Source organism: Nicotiana tomentosiformis, chromosome 4 (genome assembly GCF_000390325.3).
Source record: "Nicotiana tomentosiformis chromosome 4, ASM39032v3, whole genome shotgun sequence".
NCBI lineage: Eukaryota > Viridiplantae > Streptophyta > Magnoliopsida > Solanales > Solanaceae > Nicotiana > Nicotiana tomentosiformis.
This window is the reverse complement of record NC_090815.1, coordinates 79991135-80013264: the sequence shown is the minus strand read 5'-3', so window position 1 is coordinate 80013264 and position 22130 is coordinate 79991135. Positions and strand designations below refer to the sequence as shown.

The following is a 22130-nucleotide window of genomic DNA, read 5'->3' as shown; positions in this document are numbered from 1 at the left end:
AAATATCATCAAGTATCATGATTTCTATATTACATAAGATACTTAACAAGAATTTACACGATATACAATAAAACATTTCTACTATCTCAATCTACAAAAGTCAAACGAAAATTTTGGATGATATCTAACTTTAAACATAATCGAAAGGGACCCTATCAAAATACAATCACTTCATCCCCAAAAAACTCCTATTATTTCATAGAAAATTTTTCATCCTCCCCTAAAAAAAATTCATCATCTTCGACAAAAAGACCAAATTTTCAATTAGAAAAAGTCTAAGTTGCATATTTGCACAGGATGCTTATATCAAACCCATCGTATAAAATGGTATCAGTCTGAAATTTTTCCAAAAGCGGTTATATGTAGTGTAAATAATATTATTTACAGTGTAAGTTATTGAAAACTAAAAAGCTAAAAGAAAATAAACACAAAAAGACTGATCCCAATTCCCAAGTCACAGGAGAAAAAAGTAAACCGGCCGGTCCGGTTTAGTTCTGATAGAGATAAACTTTATTATCTTCAAACAGAAGAAACTTTTACCAGGAATGGTTCTTGAAATGCCCCAAAAAATTCAATCTTGATGCTTCCGAGTTCACTCTCTAATTCAGAAATAGATTAAGAAAAGACCCTTAAAGCAGAAAAGAAATGCTAATGATACAGTCCACCATTTCACCTCCTGTCCAAAAAACACTACTTGTTCCAGCTCAAATTGCAGCAAGTGGTAAACATGGCTGCTATCTTGCTTTACATGGCGGATTTGGCTCAACATCTGCTTATTTTCATTTTCCAAGAAGACCCATCAAGCGAAATTCAGTTCAGGTATTATTTTTACTGTGTTTTCTTAATATAGTAATAGACAAGGTGGGTTGCTCTGACGGTAAGCGCCCTTTACTTTCAATCAAGAGGTTGTGAGTTCGAGTCATCCCCAAGAGCAAGGTGTGAGTTCTTGAAGGGAAGGATGCCGAGTTTTTATTGAAAATAGTCTCTCTATCCCAGGACAGGGGTAAGGTCTGCCTACACTATACCCTCCCCAGACCTAGTGGGATTATACTGGGTTGGTATTGTTGTTTGTTGTTGTTTCTTAATATAGTTTTACTTGTGATATTTTTTCTTGATGTTGTCTCTTCCCGCAGGGTAGGGTAAGGTTTGCGTATGCGTACACTATACCCTCCCCAGACCTAGTGGGATTATACTGGGTTGTTGTTGTTGTTTGTTGTTGTTTCTTAATATAGTTTTACTTGTGATATTTTTTCTTGATGTTGTCAATAACCTTTTACTATAGTTTTTGTTGATTAATTGAGAGAGTGCTGCCTATTACTATATAGTTGAAAGCCCCTTAAGATTATGTTTCAATTGGTATGCTGTGAGTCATTTTTTTTTTTCTTTTCTTCTTTGAGAACTTTAACAATACAAATTCCATTGAGCTTCTTGTTAAAAAAAGGTATTGGCTTGAACACAACAACAAATTTAGTCCCACATGTGAAACTTTGTATACTATTTAAAATAGAATTAATTTGGTCTCATAGTACAGTTTGGTTAGAGAATGATTAAAAAGTATCGGATAATTTCCGTTTTAAGTAGGTGGACAGTATTTTAAGATAACCGAAAACAGAAAGTAAGATATATTCTTAAACAGAGGGAATAGAACTTAAAATTTCAACCATCTAATGCTAATGGACTTTCTGTGCTTGCATAATGCAAGAGGTTTTCTCCCAAAAAAAATGAAAGAGCTCTTGAGTCCAAGACTTTCATTTTGGAAAGGAAGCATAGCTCACATGATTGAACTCATTATTTCTTTGCAATCTCTAATACCTGCAAACTATTCTAGTATTTCTGGTTGTTCTTTTATGATGAATGAATCTGTCACAGGATTCTTTTCCATACACGGAGCGACTCAAAAATTAAGTTCCTTCAAATACGTATTAGTAAATTGTTTTGGTAATACATTTCTCTATCTTTTTCACCTCTTTTGGATATTCCTAAGTCTTGTCTCTCTGGTGTACAGCTGCAGATTTTTGCAAGGAAAGTAGAATCATTCTCACTTTTGGTTCCAGAGAAAGTTGATGGTAGCTCCTTTTCTAATTCTTAGAAATGCTCCTTTTAGTCACAGTTTATGTGACATTTTCTATTTGGAACATCAAAGAGCTTTAGATATCATTCCACTAATAACATTATCCAATGTAACTTTTACTAGTTTCAAGGATTCAAATTTATTTAACTAGTCAAATTTTAACTTTGATTGGATGTTTTCCCTTATTTAACTATACAATGAGTATTTTACTTATAGATGACATCAACTAGTTATATTTCTTCTCTTACTGATTATGTAATACTCAAGTCAAACTCAAATCATCATGCCTAGTGAAAATATGGCACATTGGGAAGGAGGGATTATTACATTTTGAAGTGCTAGTTCTAGGGGTTATTTATACATTTTTATTGTTTTGTCACAGTCTATCAAATGTTTAGGAAACAATAATCATTCCCATAGACTTACCAAAAAAAGAAAGAAAAGTTATCATCTTCAATTAGAAAGATATGCGGACGTACTAAACTCCAAGCTTGAGAAAGATCAAGAGATGATGAGATAGCAGTTATTGAAATGATAGAATGAGTTAACATTTATATCTTTCTTTTTACATATAGGAATATATTAGTTTTTTAATTTTGTTATGTATTTTTTTGTGTTATATATATATAATGATTCAAGAGGTTTACAATGTGATAGCTTCTAATCACCATTTCTTTTTCTTTTCTTTTCTTTCATCCTTTTGTTTTCTTATTTTCATTTTTACATAAGCATAAAAGGATGTATTTTTCAGGAAGTATATAATATAGTTTGAAGGATGCTTTTTCCAGAAACAATATCATAATATATGATTACATATTTAACTACGCTGATGTGTTTCGACTGATTTGTTGGTTCTTGATCAAAAGACACTGAAATTCCATCCTCATCCTCAGGATGGAAAGCAAACAGAAAATTTAAATCAGCTTCTGTGACCTGTTACGCAAGTCCATACTTGGGACTTATAAATGTATTCATTACTGTGTATATTGTTGAGTTTAATTTCCTAGAAAACATCAATTTTGTTCTTTTATAAAAAGGGCATCCCGGTGCACGAAGCATCATGCGTTCACGCAGGGTCTGTGGAAGGTCGCACCCCAAGGATTTGATATAGGTAGCCTACCCTGACGCAAGCATCAATGGCCGATTCGACGGATCGAACCCGTGACCTATAGATCAGACGGGACAGCTTTACCGTTGCTCTAAGACCCCGCTTCATCAGCTTATTCTTCCATGAACAAATAAATTAAATCATTCCAACAGAAGTTCAAAACTTCAGTAATTTCCTGTTTTGTTTCAAGTTCTTTATACAGAAACAGAGGAAGATTGCATAATCTACTTGCTATGTACCATAAGTATGAGACAATAGTGCTTTGTCACAGATTTTGCATGAACTAAAAGGTACCATCATTGGCTTTCCGTTGCAGAATCATCAGAGAAGTTGCTGAATGGTGGAGATATTACTACTAGTAAAGGACAGGTTCTTTCTCTATCTGCTTTCTCATGCGGGTCTATCTTCTGGTTGACATCCGGGCAAGTGGCATCAGCAAGTGAAAGTGTCAGAGTAAACATGGTTTATGAGGTCGGAGAGTTATTTGAATTGGGAATCCAACTTACCTACCTGCTTATACTACTAGCATTGCTTGGTGCTGGAAGCTTCTTTGTGATTCGGCAAGTCCTTGTCCGCAGAGAGCTTGATCTTTCTGCCAAAGAATTGCAAGTAAGTGACCCAATAACTTTTCTCTTTGTTTATAAATGCATGGCCATTCATTTGAAGCATACATAATTTGCATCTGTATTGTTTAGATCTACAAAGGCAAAATTCTTCTATATATATATATATATATAACCGGTAGCTAGAAAATCTGAACACCATTGTATTTTCCTGAAGGCAGATCTAGCAGGAGAATAATGCTTTAAAAAGAGAGAAGATTGTGATTCAATCTCGACTTGTTAGATGTCAATATGAATTATTCTATTTGTTTCCTACAGACAATTGCTTACTTTTAACCGACAATTTGGTATCATGTGTGTAGACATCTATATCACTTGCAAGAACGACTTGTTTGTTTGTTCATAGATGTGAGAATGCAACTCTCTTTCTCTTTCTCTGAACACACTGTATTATTGGACGCATTAACACAGGAGCAAGTTAGAAGCGGTGATGCCAGTGCAACAGAACTTTTTGAACTTGGAGCTGTGATGTTGAGGCGAAAATTCTACCCAGCTGCTACGAAGTACCTGCTTCAGGCAGTACAAAAGTGGGATGGAGATGATCAGGATCTTGCCCAAGTATGAACTATCTCTTCAACAGTTTCTTTTTCTTTTTTTAATTTTAGATAAATGATAAAGGACCTCTATGCCAATTGCTATTTCACATATTAAATTTCTGATACACTGTAAATAGTCTATGTGAATTGACCTAAAATATACTGCCGTTTTAACTCAAAACAAGTGAATGCACATTTATCCTGCTGAACATGTGAAGAATCTCTTTTACCCTGAATCACATAACTTACGCCTATAAAATGTTTAAGTTCAAAAGCCATCTAAAAACTGCTCAAATTCTCAGCTAACAAATTATTTAGAATTATTGCTTGCCTATGTTGGATTTGTTGTTGCATACCAAGTCTTTTCAGGCATCTGAGTGTTGTATTCTTCCCTTATAATTTGCGCATCCTGACAGGTTTACAATGCCCTTGGTGTCAGTTATGTACTTGATGAGAAAATTGACAAAGGAATTGCTCAGTTTGAGAATGCTGTAAAACTTCAACCAGGTTATGTTACGGCATGGAACAACCTCGGCGATGCGTATGAGAAAACCAAAGACTTAACATCCGCTCTAAGAGCATTTGAAGAGGTCCTTCTTTTTGATCCTAATAACAAAATAGCTCGTCCTAGGCGCGATGCATTGAAGGATAAAGTAAAGATGTACAAAGGAGTACCTGTGAAATCTAAGAAGAGTTGATGATATAGGGAGCTTGTTAGTTATTTTTACATGCCTTGTGCTAATTATATATTGAGGAGCTTGCTTCTTTTATCTTTTCCCCCTTTACAGCGGTCTTTCTTCTACACGAGTGAAATGCTGTCAATGTGGCTATCTTGAATTTCCGGATGTTCATAACAGAAGAGGGCAAGCAGTTTTATGAACTTCTTCATCCCTATGTCTTTGGTGTAAATGAAACGAACAGTGTCTATTCTACTTTATCTGCATATAATCAGGAGGACACTTGATGCTCCCTTGTCTTCTTTTTAAAGTTTACTAGTATATGTACCTCCACGATGCGCGGATCATTTTAAAGGAAAAAAAGCGGAGGGAGATATTAGAAACAGATGTATATTGCTACATAAGTACTTGGCTTTAAACGGATTAGTCCACCTGAAAAAGTAGATATTTTTGTTTCAAGTTATGATCAGAAAAAATAAAGGACAGTTAAACACATGTGTAATTCACAGATTAAGACATCACCTTCTGTTGTGATGTACTTTGGAATTAGAAGTATGTGAGAATATGAGCAAGTCAGTCATGTTGGTTGATGATATAAACGACGACTCACACGGAAACCAAGATCTCGGAAATACCCAATCCTTGTAAGTAGAATCTGTATAACAGTTTTAAGTCTTAGATGAAATGCATACAATAAAAACATTAATTCTCATCAAGGTTTTATGTCACATACCGACATAACAGTGATGTCGTTCCAGTCGAAAACACCTTCATCATAAGCTACATGTTCCTTTACAGCTAAGGCAGAGTTATCTGTTGCACGCTTAAAAAAGGTTTTCTTACCTGTAGAAACAAATGTATATTGCAGACTATTAGATGAAATAATAGGTAGAACGTTTGGTACTCTTAGTGAAACAAAACAATGCGGAACGCTAACAGATTTTGCTTACAATTTGTTGCCTTTATTGCTCCAGGTGAACCCACCCCCAACCTCACATACAAAGTTGCATAAAGGATGGCCACACCCATTACAGCCATTCCAACGACTACCAATGCTGAAAATCCACCAAGACAAACAACTATCTACATCAGAAAGATCTCAAGTCAATTTATACAACAAAGGACCTTAGCGTCGCTCCTATTGAAATTATTTTGAGAAGTGAAAGAAAAGAACCTGCAAAGCCTCTCGAGCATACCACGTTGCTACACTTGATACTCGAACATTAGCACGTATTGACACCCATATGCCAACGTACCCGGCAACAACAGAATATTGAGCCCTGAAAAAAAAGAGTAGAGCATGTGATATAAGGTCTACTGTCTATATTTCTGTTTGTTGCAGGAAAATCAAGAAGAAGAAGAAATTCTTAGGTTTGTTCATACGACATCTAATACATGGGAATTATCATATTCTTAAGAAATCAAGCAATCGGCAAAGACATGCTCAAGGTTTCACCTCCAATCAATGGTTTAATACAAAAAAAAATTGTATAAATTCTCGACTTCCATGTGAATAAAATCATCAATCAACTCTTGAGAGAATTAATAAAACAGTAACTCAACTCTGTCATCATCTTCTTGCGGCTAGAACTCGCTATGATAGTTCCATCCATTGACAATCTCTCAACAGAATGAGCATCAAGTGCTAATACCACACATTGGAAAATAGTCAATAGATAGAACGTGTGTAAAATAATATAACCTTCAAAAAAGAACCCAATGAAATAATTGAAAACTCACCCAAGTACTTTTTTATTATAAAATAAGCTTTACCCACGCCGATTTTTTTCTGTCATCCTCGATAAATGCACTTTCTCAAAGAATAATTTTTTTTAATCCACTAAAACTAATTAAAGTATAAACAAAGGTAAATAAATAAAAAGCTTATTGCGTCATTCGTCATATTTTGTCAAAATTGTTCAAAGCTTCAAAGTACTGCACTTATCATTACAACTGGATACTATTGTATTTAGCTTAAGCTTTTGACTGAGCAAAATCAATGTGATTCATCTGTGACATACAACATGTAGCTATGCTTTCTTGTGCAATTTTAGTGACACAGAGACAAATTTGCCAAGCAAAAAAAAACTTACACTGTTTGCTCTGATCTTTGTCCTCTTTTAGAGTTTTTGTAGCCAAGAGAAATTCCCTTTTCTTTTTCACTTAGATAGCTCATTTTATTGCTTATTTCTAATTTTAGGTTCATGCTGGTGCTCCCAATGGTAAGACCCAATATTCTCATTAACTTTTGCATCAAATACTGAGTTTTGCTCTAGGTGTCGCACTCAATGACACATAAAGTGCTGATCTTCACACTCCATCTCGGACCAAAGTAGCCAAAGACGCAGCTCGATATCGCACACAAATTTCGCACCACTTGGTTCCCTTTACAACATAATGAAAAAAAATTGAGCTTCACATTGGAGTTTATAATCTTTTGTGAGCTTTATCCACTTACAAAATTATTGGCTCGATTTATCAGCTACAAAAGGAAATGCGTAAAATCCCAAAATTGCTACTGACAATTGATTCCATACACCTGACAACCACGAAAACTCAACTTTTTGTCAATATGTTCAAACATCACATTTGGTTCGAATCTTATTTCTTGCGAATAACAAAATTTGAAAAATCACGCATCATTTGATTTTAGTTAAAAACCTGGCAGCAAGAGAAGAAGAAAAATTTACCTCAAAAAGGTCAATTTCTTTGTCAGGCGAACGACCAACCAACTCATTTATCTTTGCTAATATCTCTAGCGACTTGCCGCTTCCTTTCACAAAAAGTTGTCCAGTATACCTGACAACAAAAAGGAAATTAAAGAGAGATGCTAAAAACTTCCTACAAATCCATAAGGACTAAAAGTTTGCTTCTACATTAGTTGATCAAATAAATCGACCAACTTACTTTAATTATCATCATTAGAGTTTTCAAGCACCTTATTTATCAGAGGCTAAAATGTATAAGAACCACTTCATGATAGTCCGCTCAATTGAAGGAACAATACCTTGTCTGCAACAAATATTTTTCTTGTAATGGTTCATTGAAAGTGCCATAAAAGGTTCTTAGAAGTAAAATACATATAAAGAAAAAATTACTTCGCATAATCTATTGACTAATTCTGTTACGGATCCTATTTGTCACAAAAAACTAAAAATGGTAGAGTATTTTTCATGTTCTTTTTTTCCTGTATTGAGCAAGAGAAAATGAAGGCAATAATATGTTTAATAGTCTCTCCACTCCAGCATTTTCTATTGAAAGTATGGAGTGAAAGCAGAGTGAATAAAAAAAGCAAACAATTTGACCAATAAAATAAAATAAAGCAAAAATAGAAATAGCAACAACGACACATAAACAAAAAACAAATACACTTTTATCTATGAAATAAAAATTAATACATACCCATTCATCTTTCAGTGATAACATTCAAAGATTCATCAATTAAAAAGATTAAACTTTAAAAAAAATTACAGTTCAAATTTCTTGTAACATATAATATGATAAAGTGTTCAGGAGTATATATAAATTATTTGTTATACATCGAAAATTATGTTGCTCCTCTGCTATTCAACATGTCATATTTGCTGCACATTTTATTTTTGGATAACTTGCTAAGAAGCTGGTCTTTCGATGTCTAAACCAAATTACCATGTGCAGGATCAAGTTATTTTAGAAGCTATATTTATATGTTGTCATCGATGATGGAATTGTGTAATGTTTATAAATAATATAGCTAGAACAAAATAAGTGAATAAAAGTGTATATGATAAATGTCTTAAATAAAGAACACTCTGAGGTACTAATCTTGCAATATAGGAATTATGTTTAAATCATGAAGAAGATGATGTGTTGTCATGTCTACATAATGAGTACATATGCATCGTTAGTTGTATAACTATTAATCAACTTAACCAAACATTCTAATAAGAATAAATTATGGTAAAGTAAGTTCTAATAACACAATTATAAATATAGTAAATCGATAATATTGTCACTCACCATTTGTTATATCAGACAAAGGAGGAAATATTTCTTCACTTTCGACTGAATAGTTTTTATTTTTGGAAGGTTCAACTTTGTCTGTAGAAGAGATTGATTTGTATGTTATTTTAAGTCAGGTTCTAGAAGCAACAATACATATAAAGGAAAAATTACTTTGAATAATCTACAAACTAATTCTGTTATGGATCCTATTTGTCCCAAAAAAAAAACTAAAAATGGTAGAGTATTTTTTTTCCTTTTTTTTATATATTAAGCACAAGAAAATGAAGGTAACAATTTACTTAATATTCTCTCAACTCCGGAATTTCCCATTGAAAGTAGGAAGGTAAATCAAAGCGAATAAGAAAGAAAACAGTTTCATCAATAAAATAAAATTTAGTAGAAATAGCAGCAGCAGTGACACAGAAACAAAAAAGAACTATTTTTAATATGTGAAATGAAAATTAACACATACCCATTCATCTTTCGGTGATAACATTCAAAGATTTATAATTAAAAGATTAATCATAAAACAAATTTACAGTTCAAAGTTCTTATAACATATGATTTTATAAATGTTCGGAAATATATAAATTTTATTTTCTACACTATAGTTTCACTCCCTTCTCCACCTTGCAAGACATTGCGACGCGATCTTAAGAATATCGATTAATGTTGAACTTCTCCAAAAAACTTCATGTGATCAAGTCTATAGTTTATTAGAATATTTTTTTCTACTCTTTTACAGGAGATCATTCACCATAGCGAATGCAACTTATACCTGAATTTTATATACCATTATCACCAAAATTATCTTCTTCCCCCATTTATATACAAAGAAGATAAGAGATTTAGTCTAGTGGTCTTAGAGTTATACGCTTGCATATCAAAAATACATAAAAATTATTTAAGAGATAGTAATAGTAATCAAAGAACAAACCTTTGGTAACTGAGGTTTTTTTGCGCCGTCTCTGATTATGTATATTACATTTGTTTAGTCTGGAAGGGGTTTTTTTTTATACTCCATGGAGAAGGATCAACTAAGTTGGATTAGTATGCTTTTTTTGAAATAAACTGGAAGGAAGATGAAGTGGTTTGATGATTTGCACTGATGGAAAGTGGGATTTCAAAAAGAGATCAACTTCTTTTAAAAAGAGAAAAATGGTTTTTGACTAAGCAATTTGAGTTTGTACTGGCAGAGCATCCCGGGAATGAAAGTCGAATCTGTAGGTATTGATATGTTTTAGGTCAAAGGCGCGCATGGAGGAGTTATATTATGCATGGGTTTAAGAATATAATAAATTTGAAAATTACTATTTCCTTTTAAAAAAACATAGATATTTTATTATTTTGAAATTCAAATTTTATAAATAAACTAATTTTACCTAACTTAACTAATATTGTCTTAAAATTACCATATGACATTTTCTTCTCGCGACACTTGGCAAATTCTCATGGTTGACTTCCTTTCTATTAATAATAGATAGATAGATCTTAAAATTGCCATAATGCATTTTCTTCTCGCGACACTTGGCAAATTCTCATGGCTGACTTCCTTTCTATTAGTAATAGATAGATTTCCCTTTTCTTAGTTGTACTTGGAAATGCTTCATCTCATGGTATGAAAGTTAAGCAACAAAGCCCATTTGATCCTATTGATGTTCGATGTAGTTCCGTTTGATGTTATGAATGGTTGATACATAGTTTTATTCATTCCCAAATTGAAAAAAAATATTTTGTTTATTGATGGAAAATATGTTGATCGATATAATTGTGTCAAATGACTAGGGTTTATAATCGTTTTTGCTTTCGACTACTCTGCCTATTACCTTAAGATTTTAGATTTTGGAATTTGGATTGGACGCTCATATTCTTTCACTAAGATAATTAATTTTTTCCCAAGCTTAGGAGAAATGAAAATCCTCTATTAAGAATAAAATTAGTTAACATTCTAGATTCGACCTTTTCACCTTTTAGACTCTTGGCAAAACAAGACATTCAAATTGAGATAGAGGGAGTAACTTTTCTTTTTCATTTTTGACAATGAAAGTTTAAGTCCGCGTTTTAATTAAGAGATTGTTGGCATGTACAATTCACAATTCAAACCATATGTGTGATGATCCGATAGATCATTTATAGTTTTGCTCTTCGTTTATGTGTTTCGAGACCTCGAATAGCTCTGTTAAGCCTTCCTCTATTTGCGTGCGCAGTTCGTGTCCTTTTCCTGAAGTTTTTAATGAGAAAATTGATAAAAAAGTGAAATCGTGCCTTAAAACTTATTTGAGTTGACTTCGGTCAACGTTTTAATCAAATGGACCTGAATTAGTATTTTTACAGTCCCAGTGGATCCGTATCGTGATTTGAGACTTGGACATATGCCCGAAATCAAATTCGGAGGTCCCTAGCTTGAATTAACGCAATTTGTTGAAAACTAGAAATCTAAAGGTTTAAATAATTCCTAAGTTTGACCGTAAGTTGACTTTGTTGTTACCGGATTCGAATTTTGGTTTCAGAACTTGGTATAAGTCCATTACAGTATTTATGACTTATCTGCAAAATTTGGTGCGAAATAGAGTTGATTTGACGTGATTCAGACGTCTAGTTGAAAAATTGCATGTTCTTAAGTTTTCTTTAAAATTTTATTCATTTTGGTGTCTGATTCGTAGTTCTTGGTGTTATTTTGGTATTTTGATCGCTCGAGCGAATTCGTATGATATTTTTGAACTTGTGTGCATATTTGGTTTGGAGCCTCGAGGGCTCGGGTGAGTTTTGGATAGGCTACGGAGTGATTTTGGACTTAGAAGAATAGTTGATGCATGTCTCTTTCTGGTGCTGAATTGCAGATCTCTCATTTTCGAGGTATGGCTCGCAAATGCGAGCCTCACTTTTTCGAATAATGAGTCGCATTTGCGAGCATGGGCTGGGTTGGGGAGAGTTCGCATTTGGGAAAAATTCTTCGCATTTGCAGACTCTGTATCTTCGTAATTGCAAAGGTTTTGGTCGGAATTGCAACCATTGATTGACTTGGTACTGCTTCGCTTTTGCAAAGTATTGTTTGCATTTGCAGACAACCTTGGTTCGCATTTGTGATAAAATTCTCACATTATTGGTAAGTGACTTTAATCTATTTATTTTCAATTACCGATTATATTTCATAAGCTTTCAACATCAAATCTAGGATTTTTATGATAGAAATTAGGGATTTGGGTAGAATTAGGGATTTTTGTAAATTTAGGATTTAGATCTCGAATTGAGGTTGGATTTCGAAACTAATTACATAATCGGGTTCGTGGGTGAATGGGTGATTGGGTTTTGGTCCGAATCTCGAGTTTTGACCAAGCGGGCCCGGGGTTGAATTTTATTGACTTTTTTCGAAATCATTAAAGATTGAATCTTTTTCACTCATTAGTAGTTTCTAAAGCTTATTTTGCATTATTTGAACGATATTTGGTTAGATTTGATTGGTTTGGAGGAGGATTTTAGAGGAAAGGCCCCAGTTGAGCTTTGAGTTGATTGCGGAGTGAGGTAAGTATCGTGGTTAACCTTGACTTGAGGGATTTGGACTTGTTTGCCTATTTGCTACGTGATTAATGTGTGGGTACAATGTATATGTGAGGTGACGAGCATTTATGCATTGTTGTGGGTTAAAGCATACGGGTGTGCTTGTTTCCTTGTGATTTGTTGCCTTTTTAATTATCCTATCCATGCTTAGATTAGATTATTACTTATTTGATCATTCCTTCCGTAATTATTGCTTAGTTAGTAATGGTTGAGTATTTTGAAAGTTGAGGTTTGGTCTCTTGGAATCATATTTGACGTAAAGCATATTCTCTGCACTATTTATCTCCCGAATTTATATTATCTTTACTACATGGTAAGGGAGAGTGTTAAAGCACGAAGGGTGATGCCATGACATTTTATTATCTCATTTACTGATTAATACATAGTAAGGAAGAGAATTAAAGCATGAAGGGTGATGTCGTTCCATCTATATCATTTATTCATTGTTACATGGTGAGATCGAGTAAAAGCACGAAGGGTGTTGTCGTGCCATTCTTCCCAATTATTCATTCATACATTGGCAAATCGAGAGTAAAAAGCACGAAGGGTGATGCCGTGCCATTTCATTTTACTTGTGTCATCATATCATGGTGAAGATGAGAGTAAAAGTATGAAGGGTGATGACGTGCCATCTTTATACCGTATGTTTATCTGTCTTCATTGGTTGATGAGTTATTTGGCTATCTTGTGATGTCATATCTGCCATAGTTATCGTATCTTTCCCCCTTTTCGCATGTCCCCTCCCAATTGTACATTGTTAAATCTATGTTTTGTTATTGTTGTACATGTATACATGGTTGTATAGGTATAATTACGTGAGTGTCCTGTCATAGCCTTGTCACTACCTCGTCAAGGTTAGGCTCGACACTTATGGAGTACATTGGATCAGTTGTACTTATACTACACTTCTGTACTTCTTGTGCAAATTTTGGTATTGGTCATAGTGGTGTATGAGGTGCGCTAGCTCGGATCATTGCATACGGAGACTTCAGGTAGATCTGGTGGCGTTCGCAGACCTTGGAGTCCCCTTCCTCTTCCCTATTTTACTGTTCATTTCATTCAAAACAGTTGTATTTATTTCAGACTCTGTTTGTAGAATTTCTTGTAGCTCGTGTACTTGTGACTCCGGATCTTTGGGAGTAGATACTATTACTTGACTCATGCTGGTGTTGTATTAAATTGAGTTCCTATCTCTCGTTATTAATCATCACTTTGTTTAAACTGTTAAAATTTGGCTAATCAACTATCTCACGTGGGCTTGCCTAGCAAGTGGATGTTAGGCTCCATCACGACCCCGAGGTTGGGATTCCGAGTCGTGAGAAGTTGGTATCAGAGTACTAGGTTGCCTAGGTCTCACGAGTCACGAGCAAGCTTAGTAGAGTTTGGACGATCGGTACAAATACGTCTGTACTTATCTTCCAGAGGCTATGGAGTTTCGAAAAAATATCACTTCTTTTTTACTCTGTTGTGCGATTTTATTCTATCATTGATGATTGAACCATTCTACTCTTGTTCTCTCACAGATGGCGAGAACACGCACTGCATCTATAGCCGGATAGGAGCCGGAGTCCCCAGTGGCAGCTACAGCTAGGGGCAGAGGCCGAGGCAGAGGCAGAGGCAGAGGCACAGCTCATCCTAGAGCTCGAGCAACAGCACCCGCAGTGGAGCCTCAGGTGGATTTGGAGGAGGAGGTTCCAGCTCAGGCTGTACCCGTCGGACAGTCTCAAGTCCCAGAGGGGTTCATAGCCACCACTCTAGTGCTTTAGGACGCTCTAGTCCATTTGGTGGGCCTTATGGAGAGTGTGGCCCAGACCGGTACCTTTCTGGTGGCACCGGTCGTCTCTCAGGCTGGGGGAGGAGCACAGACCTCTGCTACTCACACCTCGGAGCAGGTGGCTCCCAAGTATCAGACTCCAACAGCCCCGCCAGTTAGGGTAGTTCAGCCGGTTATTGCGGCACAAGCAGGTGATGGGCCCGCTTTATCTTCTGAAGCTTTACCAAGCTCTTTCCTGTTCATTTCAGTGGTGCATCTTCTGAGGACCTATAGGATTTCCTGGACTGTTGCCATGAGGTGTTGCGCAATGGGTATAGTTGAGACCAATGGGGTCGATTTTGCACTCGTTTCGCCCGGATATGGTGGGGAGATTATATGTTGACTAGACCAGCTAGGTCGGCTGCACTTACATGGGATCAGTTCTCAAATCTATTTCTAGAGAAGTTCATTCCTGTCACCCTGAGAGAGGAGTATCGCAGGCAATTTGAGCATCTCTAGCAGGGTAGTATGATTGTTACCCAGTACAAGACTCGATTTGTGGACCTAGATGCCACTATCTTGCTTCCTACTGAGAGGGAGAGAGTGAGGAGATTTATTGATGGGCTCACTTTCACTCTAAGGCTACAGATGGCTAAGGTGATCGGGAGTGATATTTCTTTCCAGACGGCTGTAGATATTGCCAGACAGATCGAGTTAGTTCGTGCTCAGTAGAGGGGGTCGGTGTCAGATAAGAGGCCTCGTCTTTCCGGTAGTTTCAATGGTGCCTGACTTGGAGGCAGGGGTACTTTTGGTAGAGTCCATCCTCCCAGGCCATTTCATCCAGCGCTTCAGTCATCTCACAATGCTTCAGGAAGCCATGGTCCTTATGTGTCTCATCTTGAGCAACTAGCCTACATTGCACCACCAACTCCTATTAGTGTACCTCCGATCCAGAGTTATCAGAGTGGTTACCCTTGTCGACAGGGCCAAATCCATGGTCGCCAATCACAGCAGCCGAGGGATTGTTATACTTGTGGTGATATGAGGCACATTGCTAGATTTTTCCCCCGGTCACAGAGCAGTGTGCAGCAGCAGGGTTCTCATGCCATAATTCTGGCACTGGTTGCTCCACCGCCCGCTCAACCAGCTAGAGGCAGGAGTCAGGTAGCTAGAGGTGGAGGTTAGGCCATTAGAGGTAGATTTCAGCCAACTAGAGGTCGTCCTAGAGACGTGGTTCAGAGTGGTGGTCCCCAGCCCCGATGTTATGCTTTCCCAACTAGACCTGAGGCTGAGTCATCTGACGCCATTATCACACGTATTATTCTAGTTTGCCATAGAGATGCTTCAGTTCTATTTGATCCGGGATCTACTTACTCCTATGTGTCATCCTTATCGCTCGTGTGTGATTACTATTGGGAGTCTTGAGACTAGTGTAGATCTTCTACTTCTTTATATGGTAGATTTTGATGTTATCTTGGGTAAGGATTGGCTGTCACCTTATCATGCTATATTGGACTGTCACGCCAAGACGATGACCTTAGCCATGTCGGGGTTGCTTTGATTAGAGTAGAGAGGGACTCCTAGCCACTCTACCAACAAAGTTATTTCTTATGTGAAGGCTCGACGTATGGCCGAGAAGGGATATCTAGCTTATTTTGGCCTATGTCCACGATTCTAGTGTGGAGGTTCCTTCCATGGATTCAGTACCAGTTGTTCGTGAGTTTCCGAAGGTGTTTCCTGCAGATCTGTCGGGGATGCCACCCGACAGAGATATTGACTTCTGTATTGATTTGGCTCCGGGCACTCAGCCCATTTCTATTCCAACATACAGTATGGCCCCGTCGGAGTTGAAGGAGTTGAAGGAGCAGTTACAATATTTTCTTGATAAGGGCTTCATTAGACCTAGTATCTCACTCTAGGGTGCGCCCGTATTGTTCGTGAAGAAGAAAGATGAATCGATGAGGATGCGTATAGACTATTGGCAATTGAACATAGTCACTATCAAGAACAAGTATCCGTTGCCGATGATTGATGACATATTTGATCAGCTTCAGGATGCCAAAGTGTTTTAGAAGATTGATTTGAGGTCCGGCTACCACCAGTTGAAGATTAGGGCATTCGATGTCCCTAAGACTGCTTTTCAGACTCGGTATGGGCATTATGAGTTTCTAGTGATGTCATTTGGGTTGACAAATGCCCCGACAACATTTATGGATTTGATGAACCGGGTGTTCAAGCCTATTTGGATTCTTTTGTGATTGTATTCATTGATGATATCTTGATATACTCCCGTAGTCGAGAGGAGCATGAGCAGCATCTTCGGATTGTACTTCAGACTCTGAGAAATAGCCAGTTATATGCCAAGTTTTCAAAGTGTGAGTTTTGGTTAGACTCAGTCGCCTTTTGGGGCATGTTGTATCGGCAGAAGTAATAAAGGTGGATCCTAAGAAGATTGAGGTAGTTCAGAACTGGCCTAGACCTACTTCAACTACAGAGATCCGGAGTTTCCTGGGTTTGGCGGGTTATTATCGCCGGTTTGTAGAGGGGCTTTCATTCATAGCAGCCCCATTGACTAGATTGACCCAGAAGGGTGCCCCGTTCAGATGGTCGGATGAGTATGAGTTAAGCTTTCACAAGCTCAAGACTGCTTTGACTACGGCGCCAGTGTTGGTGTTGCCCACTGGTTCAGGATCCTACACGGTGTATTGTGATGCATCTCGTATTGGGCTCGGTACAGTATTGATACAGGATGGCAGGGTGATTGCATACGCGTCGCGGTAGTTGAAGGTTCAGGAGAAGAATTACCCTATTCATGACTTAGAGTTGGCATCCATCGTTCATGCGCTGAAGATTTGAAGGCATTATCTTTATGATGTGTCGTGTGAGGTATTCACGGATCATCAGAGTCTACAGTATTTGTTCAAGCAGAAGGATCTCAGCTTGAGGCAGAGGAGGTGGTTGGAGCTGTTGAAAGACTATGATATCACCATTTTGTATAATCCCGGAAAGGCCAATGTGGTGATCGATGCCTTGAGTAGAAAGGCAGTGAGTATGGGTAGCCTTGCGTATATCCTAGTATGTGAGAAACTACTTGCAGCAGATGTTTAGGACTTGGCCAATCAGTTTGTGAGGTTAGATGTTTTAGAGCCCAGTCATATGCTAGCTTGCACAGTCGCTCGGTCTTCCTTGTGTGAGCGCATCAGAGAGCGTCAGTATGATAATCCTCATTTTCTTGTCCTTAAGGACACGGTATGACATGGTGGTGCCAAGCAGGTTACTGTTGTAGATAATGGGGTTTTGAGGACACAGGATCATATTTGTGTGCCCAATGTGGATGGACTTCGTGAGTTGATTCTTGAGGAGGCCCATAGTTCCCGATATTCTATTCATCCGGATGCCGCCAAGATGTATCAAGACTTATGGCAGCATTATTAGTGGAGGAGGATGAAAAAGGATATAGTTGCATATGTAGCTCTGTGTCTAAATTGTCAGCAAGAGCATCAGAGGCTTGGTGGCTTGCTTCAGAGGTTAGAGATTCCTGAGTGAAAATGGGAGAGTATTACTATGGATTTTGTTGTTGGGCTTCCACAGACTCAAAAGAAGTTTGATGCGGTATGGGTCATTGTGGACAGGTTGACCAAGTCGGTACATTTCATTCCGGTGGCAGTTGCCTATTCCTCAGAGCGGTTAGCTAAGATCTACATCCGTGAGATCGTCCATCTTCACGATATGCCCGTGTCTATCATTTCTAATAGAGGTACACAGTTCACCTCACACTTCTCGAGAGATGTACAACATGAGTTAGGCATGCGGGTTGAGTTGAGTACAGTATTTCATCCACAGATGGACGGGCAGTCCGAGCGCACTATTCAGATATTGGAGGATATGATTCACGCTTGTGTTAGGGATTTCGGGGGTTCTTGGGATCAGTTCTTGCCGCTTGTGGAGTTTGCCTACGAAAATAGCTACCAATCGAGCATTCAGATATATCCCTATGAGGCATTATACGAGAGATGGTGTCGTTCGCCAATTGGGTGGTTCGAGCCGGGGGAGGCTCAACTGTTGGGTATAGATTTAGTACAGGATGCCTTGGATAAGGTCAATGTTATTAAAGATCTACTTCGCACCGCTCAGCCTAGGCAGAAGAGTTATGCCGACCGTAGAGTTCGTGATGTTGCATTCATGGTTGGAGAGAGGGTATTGCTCCGGGTTTCGCTCATGAAGGGTGTGATGAGGTTCGGTAAGAAGGGAAAGTTGAGCCCTAGGTATATCGGATTCTTTGAGATTCTTGAGAGAGTGGGTGAGATGGCTTACAAGCTCGCATTGCCACCTAGTTTATCAGCAGTCCATCCAGTGTTCCATGTGTCCATGCTCCAGAAGTATCACAGTGATCCGTCCCTTGTGTTAGATTTCAGCTCAGTCCAATTGGAGAAGGATTTGACTTATGAGGAGGAGCCGGTGGCTATTCTAGCCCAACAGGTCCAACAGTTAAGGTCTAAGAGGTATCCTTCAGTTCGAGTGCAGTGGAGAGGTCAGCCGATCGAGGCAGCCAAGTGGGAGTACGAGTCGAACATGTAGAGTAGATATCCACACCTTTTCACCAGTCCAGGTACTTTTTTATGTCCATTCGAGGACGAACATTTATTTTAGCGGTGGAGAATGTGATGACCTGATAGGTCATTTATAGTTTTACCCTTCGTTTTTTTGTTCTGAGACCTCAAATAGCTCTATTTAGCCTTTCTCGATTTACCGGCACAGTCCATGTCCTTTTCCAGAAGGTTTGTATGAAAAAATTGATTAAAATGTAAAATCGTGCCTTAAAACTCATTAAAGTTGACTTCGGCCAACGTTTTGAGAAAATGGACTCGAATTAGTATTTTGACGGTCCCGGTGGGTTCGTCTTGTGATTTGGGACTTGAGCATATGCCCGAAATCGAATTCGGAAGTTTCTAGTTTGAATTAATGTAATTTGTTGAAAACTAGAAATCTAAAGGTTTAAAGAATTCATAAGTTTGACCGTAAGTTGACTTTCTTTCTACCGTGTTCGAATTTCAGTTCCTAAACTTGGTATAAGTCCATTATAGTATTTATGACTTGTCTGCAAAATTTGATGAGAAACGAAGTTGATTTGACGTGATTCGGACGTCCGGTTGAAAAATTGCTTGTTCTTAAGTTTCATTCAAAATTTCATTTGTTTTGGTGTCCGATTCATAGTTCTAGGTGTTTTTTATGTATTTTGATCGTGCGAACGAGTTCGTATGATGTTTTTGGACTTGTGTGCATGTTTTGTTTAGAGCCCCAAGGACTTGGGTGAGTTTCGGATAGGCTACAAAGTGATTTTGGACTTTGAAGAATAGCTGATGCATGTTTATTTCTGGTGTTGAACTGCAGATCTCGCATTTGCGAGGTCTGGCTCGCAAATGCGAGCCTTGCTTTTGCGAACAATGAGTCGCATTTGCGAGCATGGGCTGTGTTGGGGAGAGTTCGCATTTGCAAGAAATTCTTCGCATTTGCGGACTCTGTATCTTCACAATTGCGAAGGTTTTGGTTGCAATTGCGACCACTGATTGACTTGGTACTGCTTCATTTTTGCGAAGCATTATTCTCTTTTGCGGACAACCTTGGTTTGCATTTGCGATAAAATTGTCGCATTTGCGACGGCAACAAGCTAAGTGACTTTTTCACATTTGCGAAGGGTTAATCGCTTTTGCGATCATCGCAATTGCGAACTATATGTCGCAAATTGCGATAACTGCAGCTGGGTAAAAAATGGAAAAAACGAGATTTAGCTCATTTCCTTCAAACTCTCAACCCTAAACACCCTAGAGGGGATTTTCCCAAGAGATTATTTTCCTAAATTCATTGGTAAGTGACTTTATTATAGTTCTTTTAAATTACCCATTATATTTCATAAGTTTTCGACAACAAATCAAGGATTTTCATGGTAGAAATTAGAGATTTGGGTAGAATTAGGGATTTTTGTAAATTTGGGATTTAGACCTCGAATTGAGGTCAGATTTCGAAACTAATTACATAACCGGGCTCGGGGATGAATGGGTGATTGGATTTTAGTCCGAATCTCGAGTTTTGACCAAGTGAGCACGGGGTTGATTTTTGTTGACTTTTTCTGAAATCATTAAAGATTGAATCTTTTTTACTCATGAGTAGTTTCTAAAGCTTATTTTGCATTCTTTGAACGATATTTGGTTAGATTCGATTGGTTTGGAGAAGGATTTTAGAGGAAAGGCCTCGGTTGAGCTTTGAGTTGATTGCGGAGCGAGGTAAGTGTCGTGGTTAACCTTGACTTGAGGGATTTGGACTTGTTTGCCTATTTGCTACGTGATTAATGTGTGGGTACAACGTATATGTGAGGTGACGAGCATTTATACATTGTTGTGGGTTAAAGCATGCGGGTGTGCTTGTTTCCTTGTGATTTGTTGCCTTTTTAATTATCCTATCCATGCTTAGATTAGATTAATACTTATTTGATCATTCCTTCTGTAATTATTGCTTAGTTAGTAATGGTTGAGTATTTTGGAAGTTGAGGTTTGGTATCGTGGAATCATATTTGACGTAAAGCACATTCTCTGCACTATTTATCTCCCGAGTTTATATTATCTTTACTACATGGTAAGGGAGAGTGTTAAAGCACGAAGAGTGATGTTGTGCTATTTCATTATCTCATTTACTGATTAATACATAGTGAGGAGGAGAATTAAAACACGAAGGGTGATATCGTACCATCTATATCATTTATTCATTGTTACATGGTAAGATCGAGAGTAAAAGCATGAAGGGTGATGTCGTGCCATTCTTCCCAATTATTCATTGATACATGGGCAAATCGAGAGTAAAAGCATGAAGGGTGATGCCATGCCATTTCATTTTACTTGTGTCATCATATCATGGTAAGGATGAGAGTAAAAGCATGAAGGGTGATGCCATGCCTTCTTTATACCACATGTTTATCTGTATTCATTAGTTGATGAGTTATTTGGCTATCTTGTGATGTGATATCTGTTATAGTTATTGTATCTTTCCCCCCTTTCACATGTCACGACCCGAAATTCCCATCTTTCGGGACCGTGATGGCGCCTAACATTTCGCTTTCTAGGCAAGCCAACGTTAGAGTATTATTAAACCAATCCTTATTCAATTCAATAAATAATAGCAAATAAGGTAAAATGAATTAAAGCGAGTGCGGAATAATATAACAGCCTCAATATTTACTACAACCTGGATCTGGAGTCATAATTCACGAACTTCTAGGATTTACTACAAGCAAAAGTCTGAAAGAAATACAACTGTTTGAACGAAAGAAACAGTAAAAAAATAGAAAAGATAGACGGGGACTTCAAAGTCTGCGAACGCCAATAGATCTACCTTGAGTCCCGATGAACCAGTCCGAGCTGCTACGCCTCTCGATCAACTAGGACCAATACCAAAATCTGCACAAGAAGTGCAGAGTGCAGTATCAGTAGAATCGACCCCATGTACTGGTAAGTGTCGAGCCTAACCTCAACGAAATAGTGACGAGGCTATAACAAGACACCTACATAACAAACCTGTGCAATTTAACAGTATATGTGCAAATAATAGCAAGGAAAAACTTGACAGGTAATATCGGGAGGGGGAACATGCTGAGGGGAATACGAGGTAGAGAACTACAGCAGAATGGTAACTTCAAAAGCCAATATACTATGAACCAATAAGAACAAGTAAACACAGTAAAGGAAAACAATGCACGGCATCACCTTTCGTGCTTTTACTCTCAACCTCACCATAATATCAATAGAAATGGCACGGTATCACCCTTCGTG

At 37.7% G+C, this 22130-nt stretch overlaps 1 protein-coding gene across 1 annotated transcript; it reads left to right on the top strand.

Annotated features, from left to right (window-relative positions):
• Positions 1–527: 527 nt before the first annotated feature.
• LOC104120127 (tetratricopeptide repeat domain-containing protein PYG7, chloroplastic) lies at positions 528–5308 on the top strand. The gene is made up of 5 exons (XM_009631839.4): positions 528–819; positions 2006–2066; positions 3496–3788; positions 4214–4360; positions 4755–5308. The coding sequence occupies exons 1-5, from the start codon at positions 646–648 to the stop codon at positions 5034–5036; spliced, it is 957 nt and encodes a 318-aa protein (XP_009630134.1). The 5' UTR covers positions 528–645; the 3' UTR covers positions 5037–5308.
• The last annotated feature ends 16822 nt before the right edge of the window (positions 5309–22130 follow it).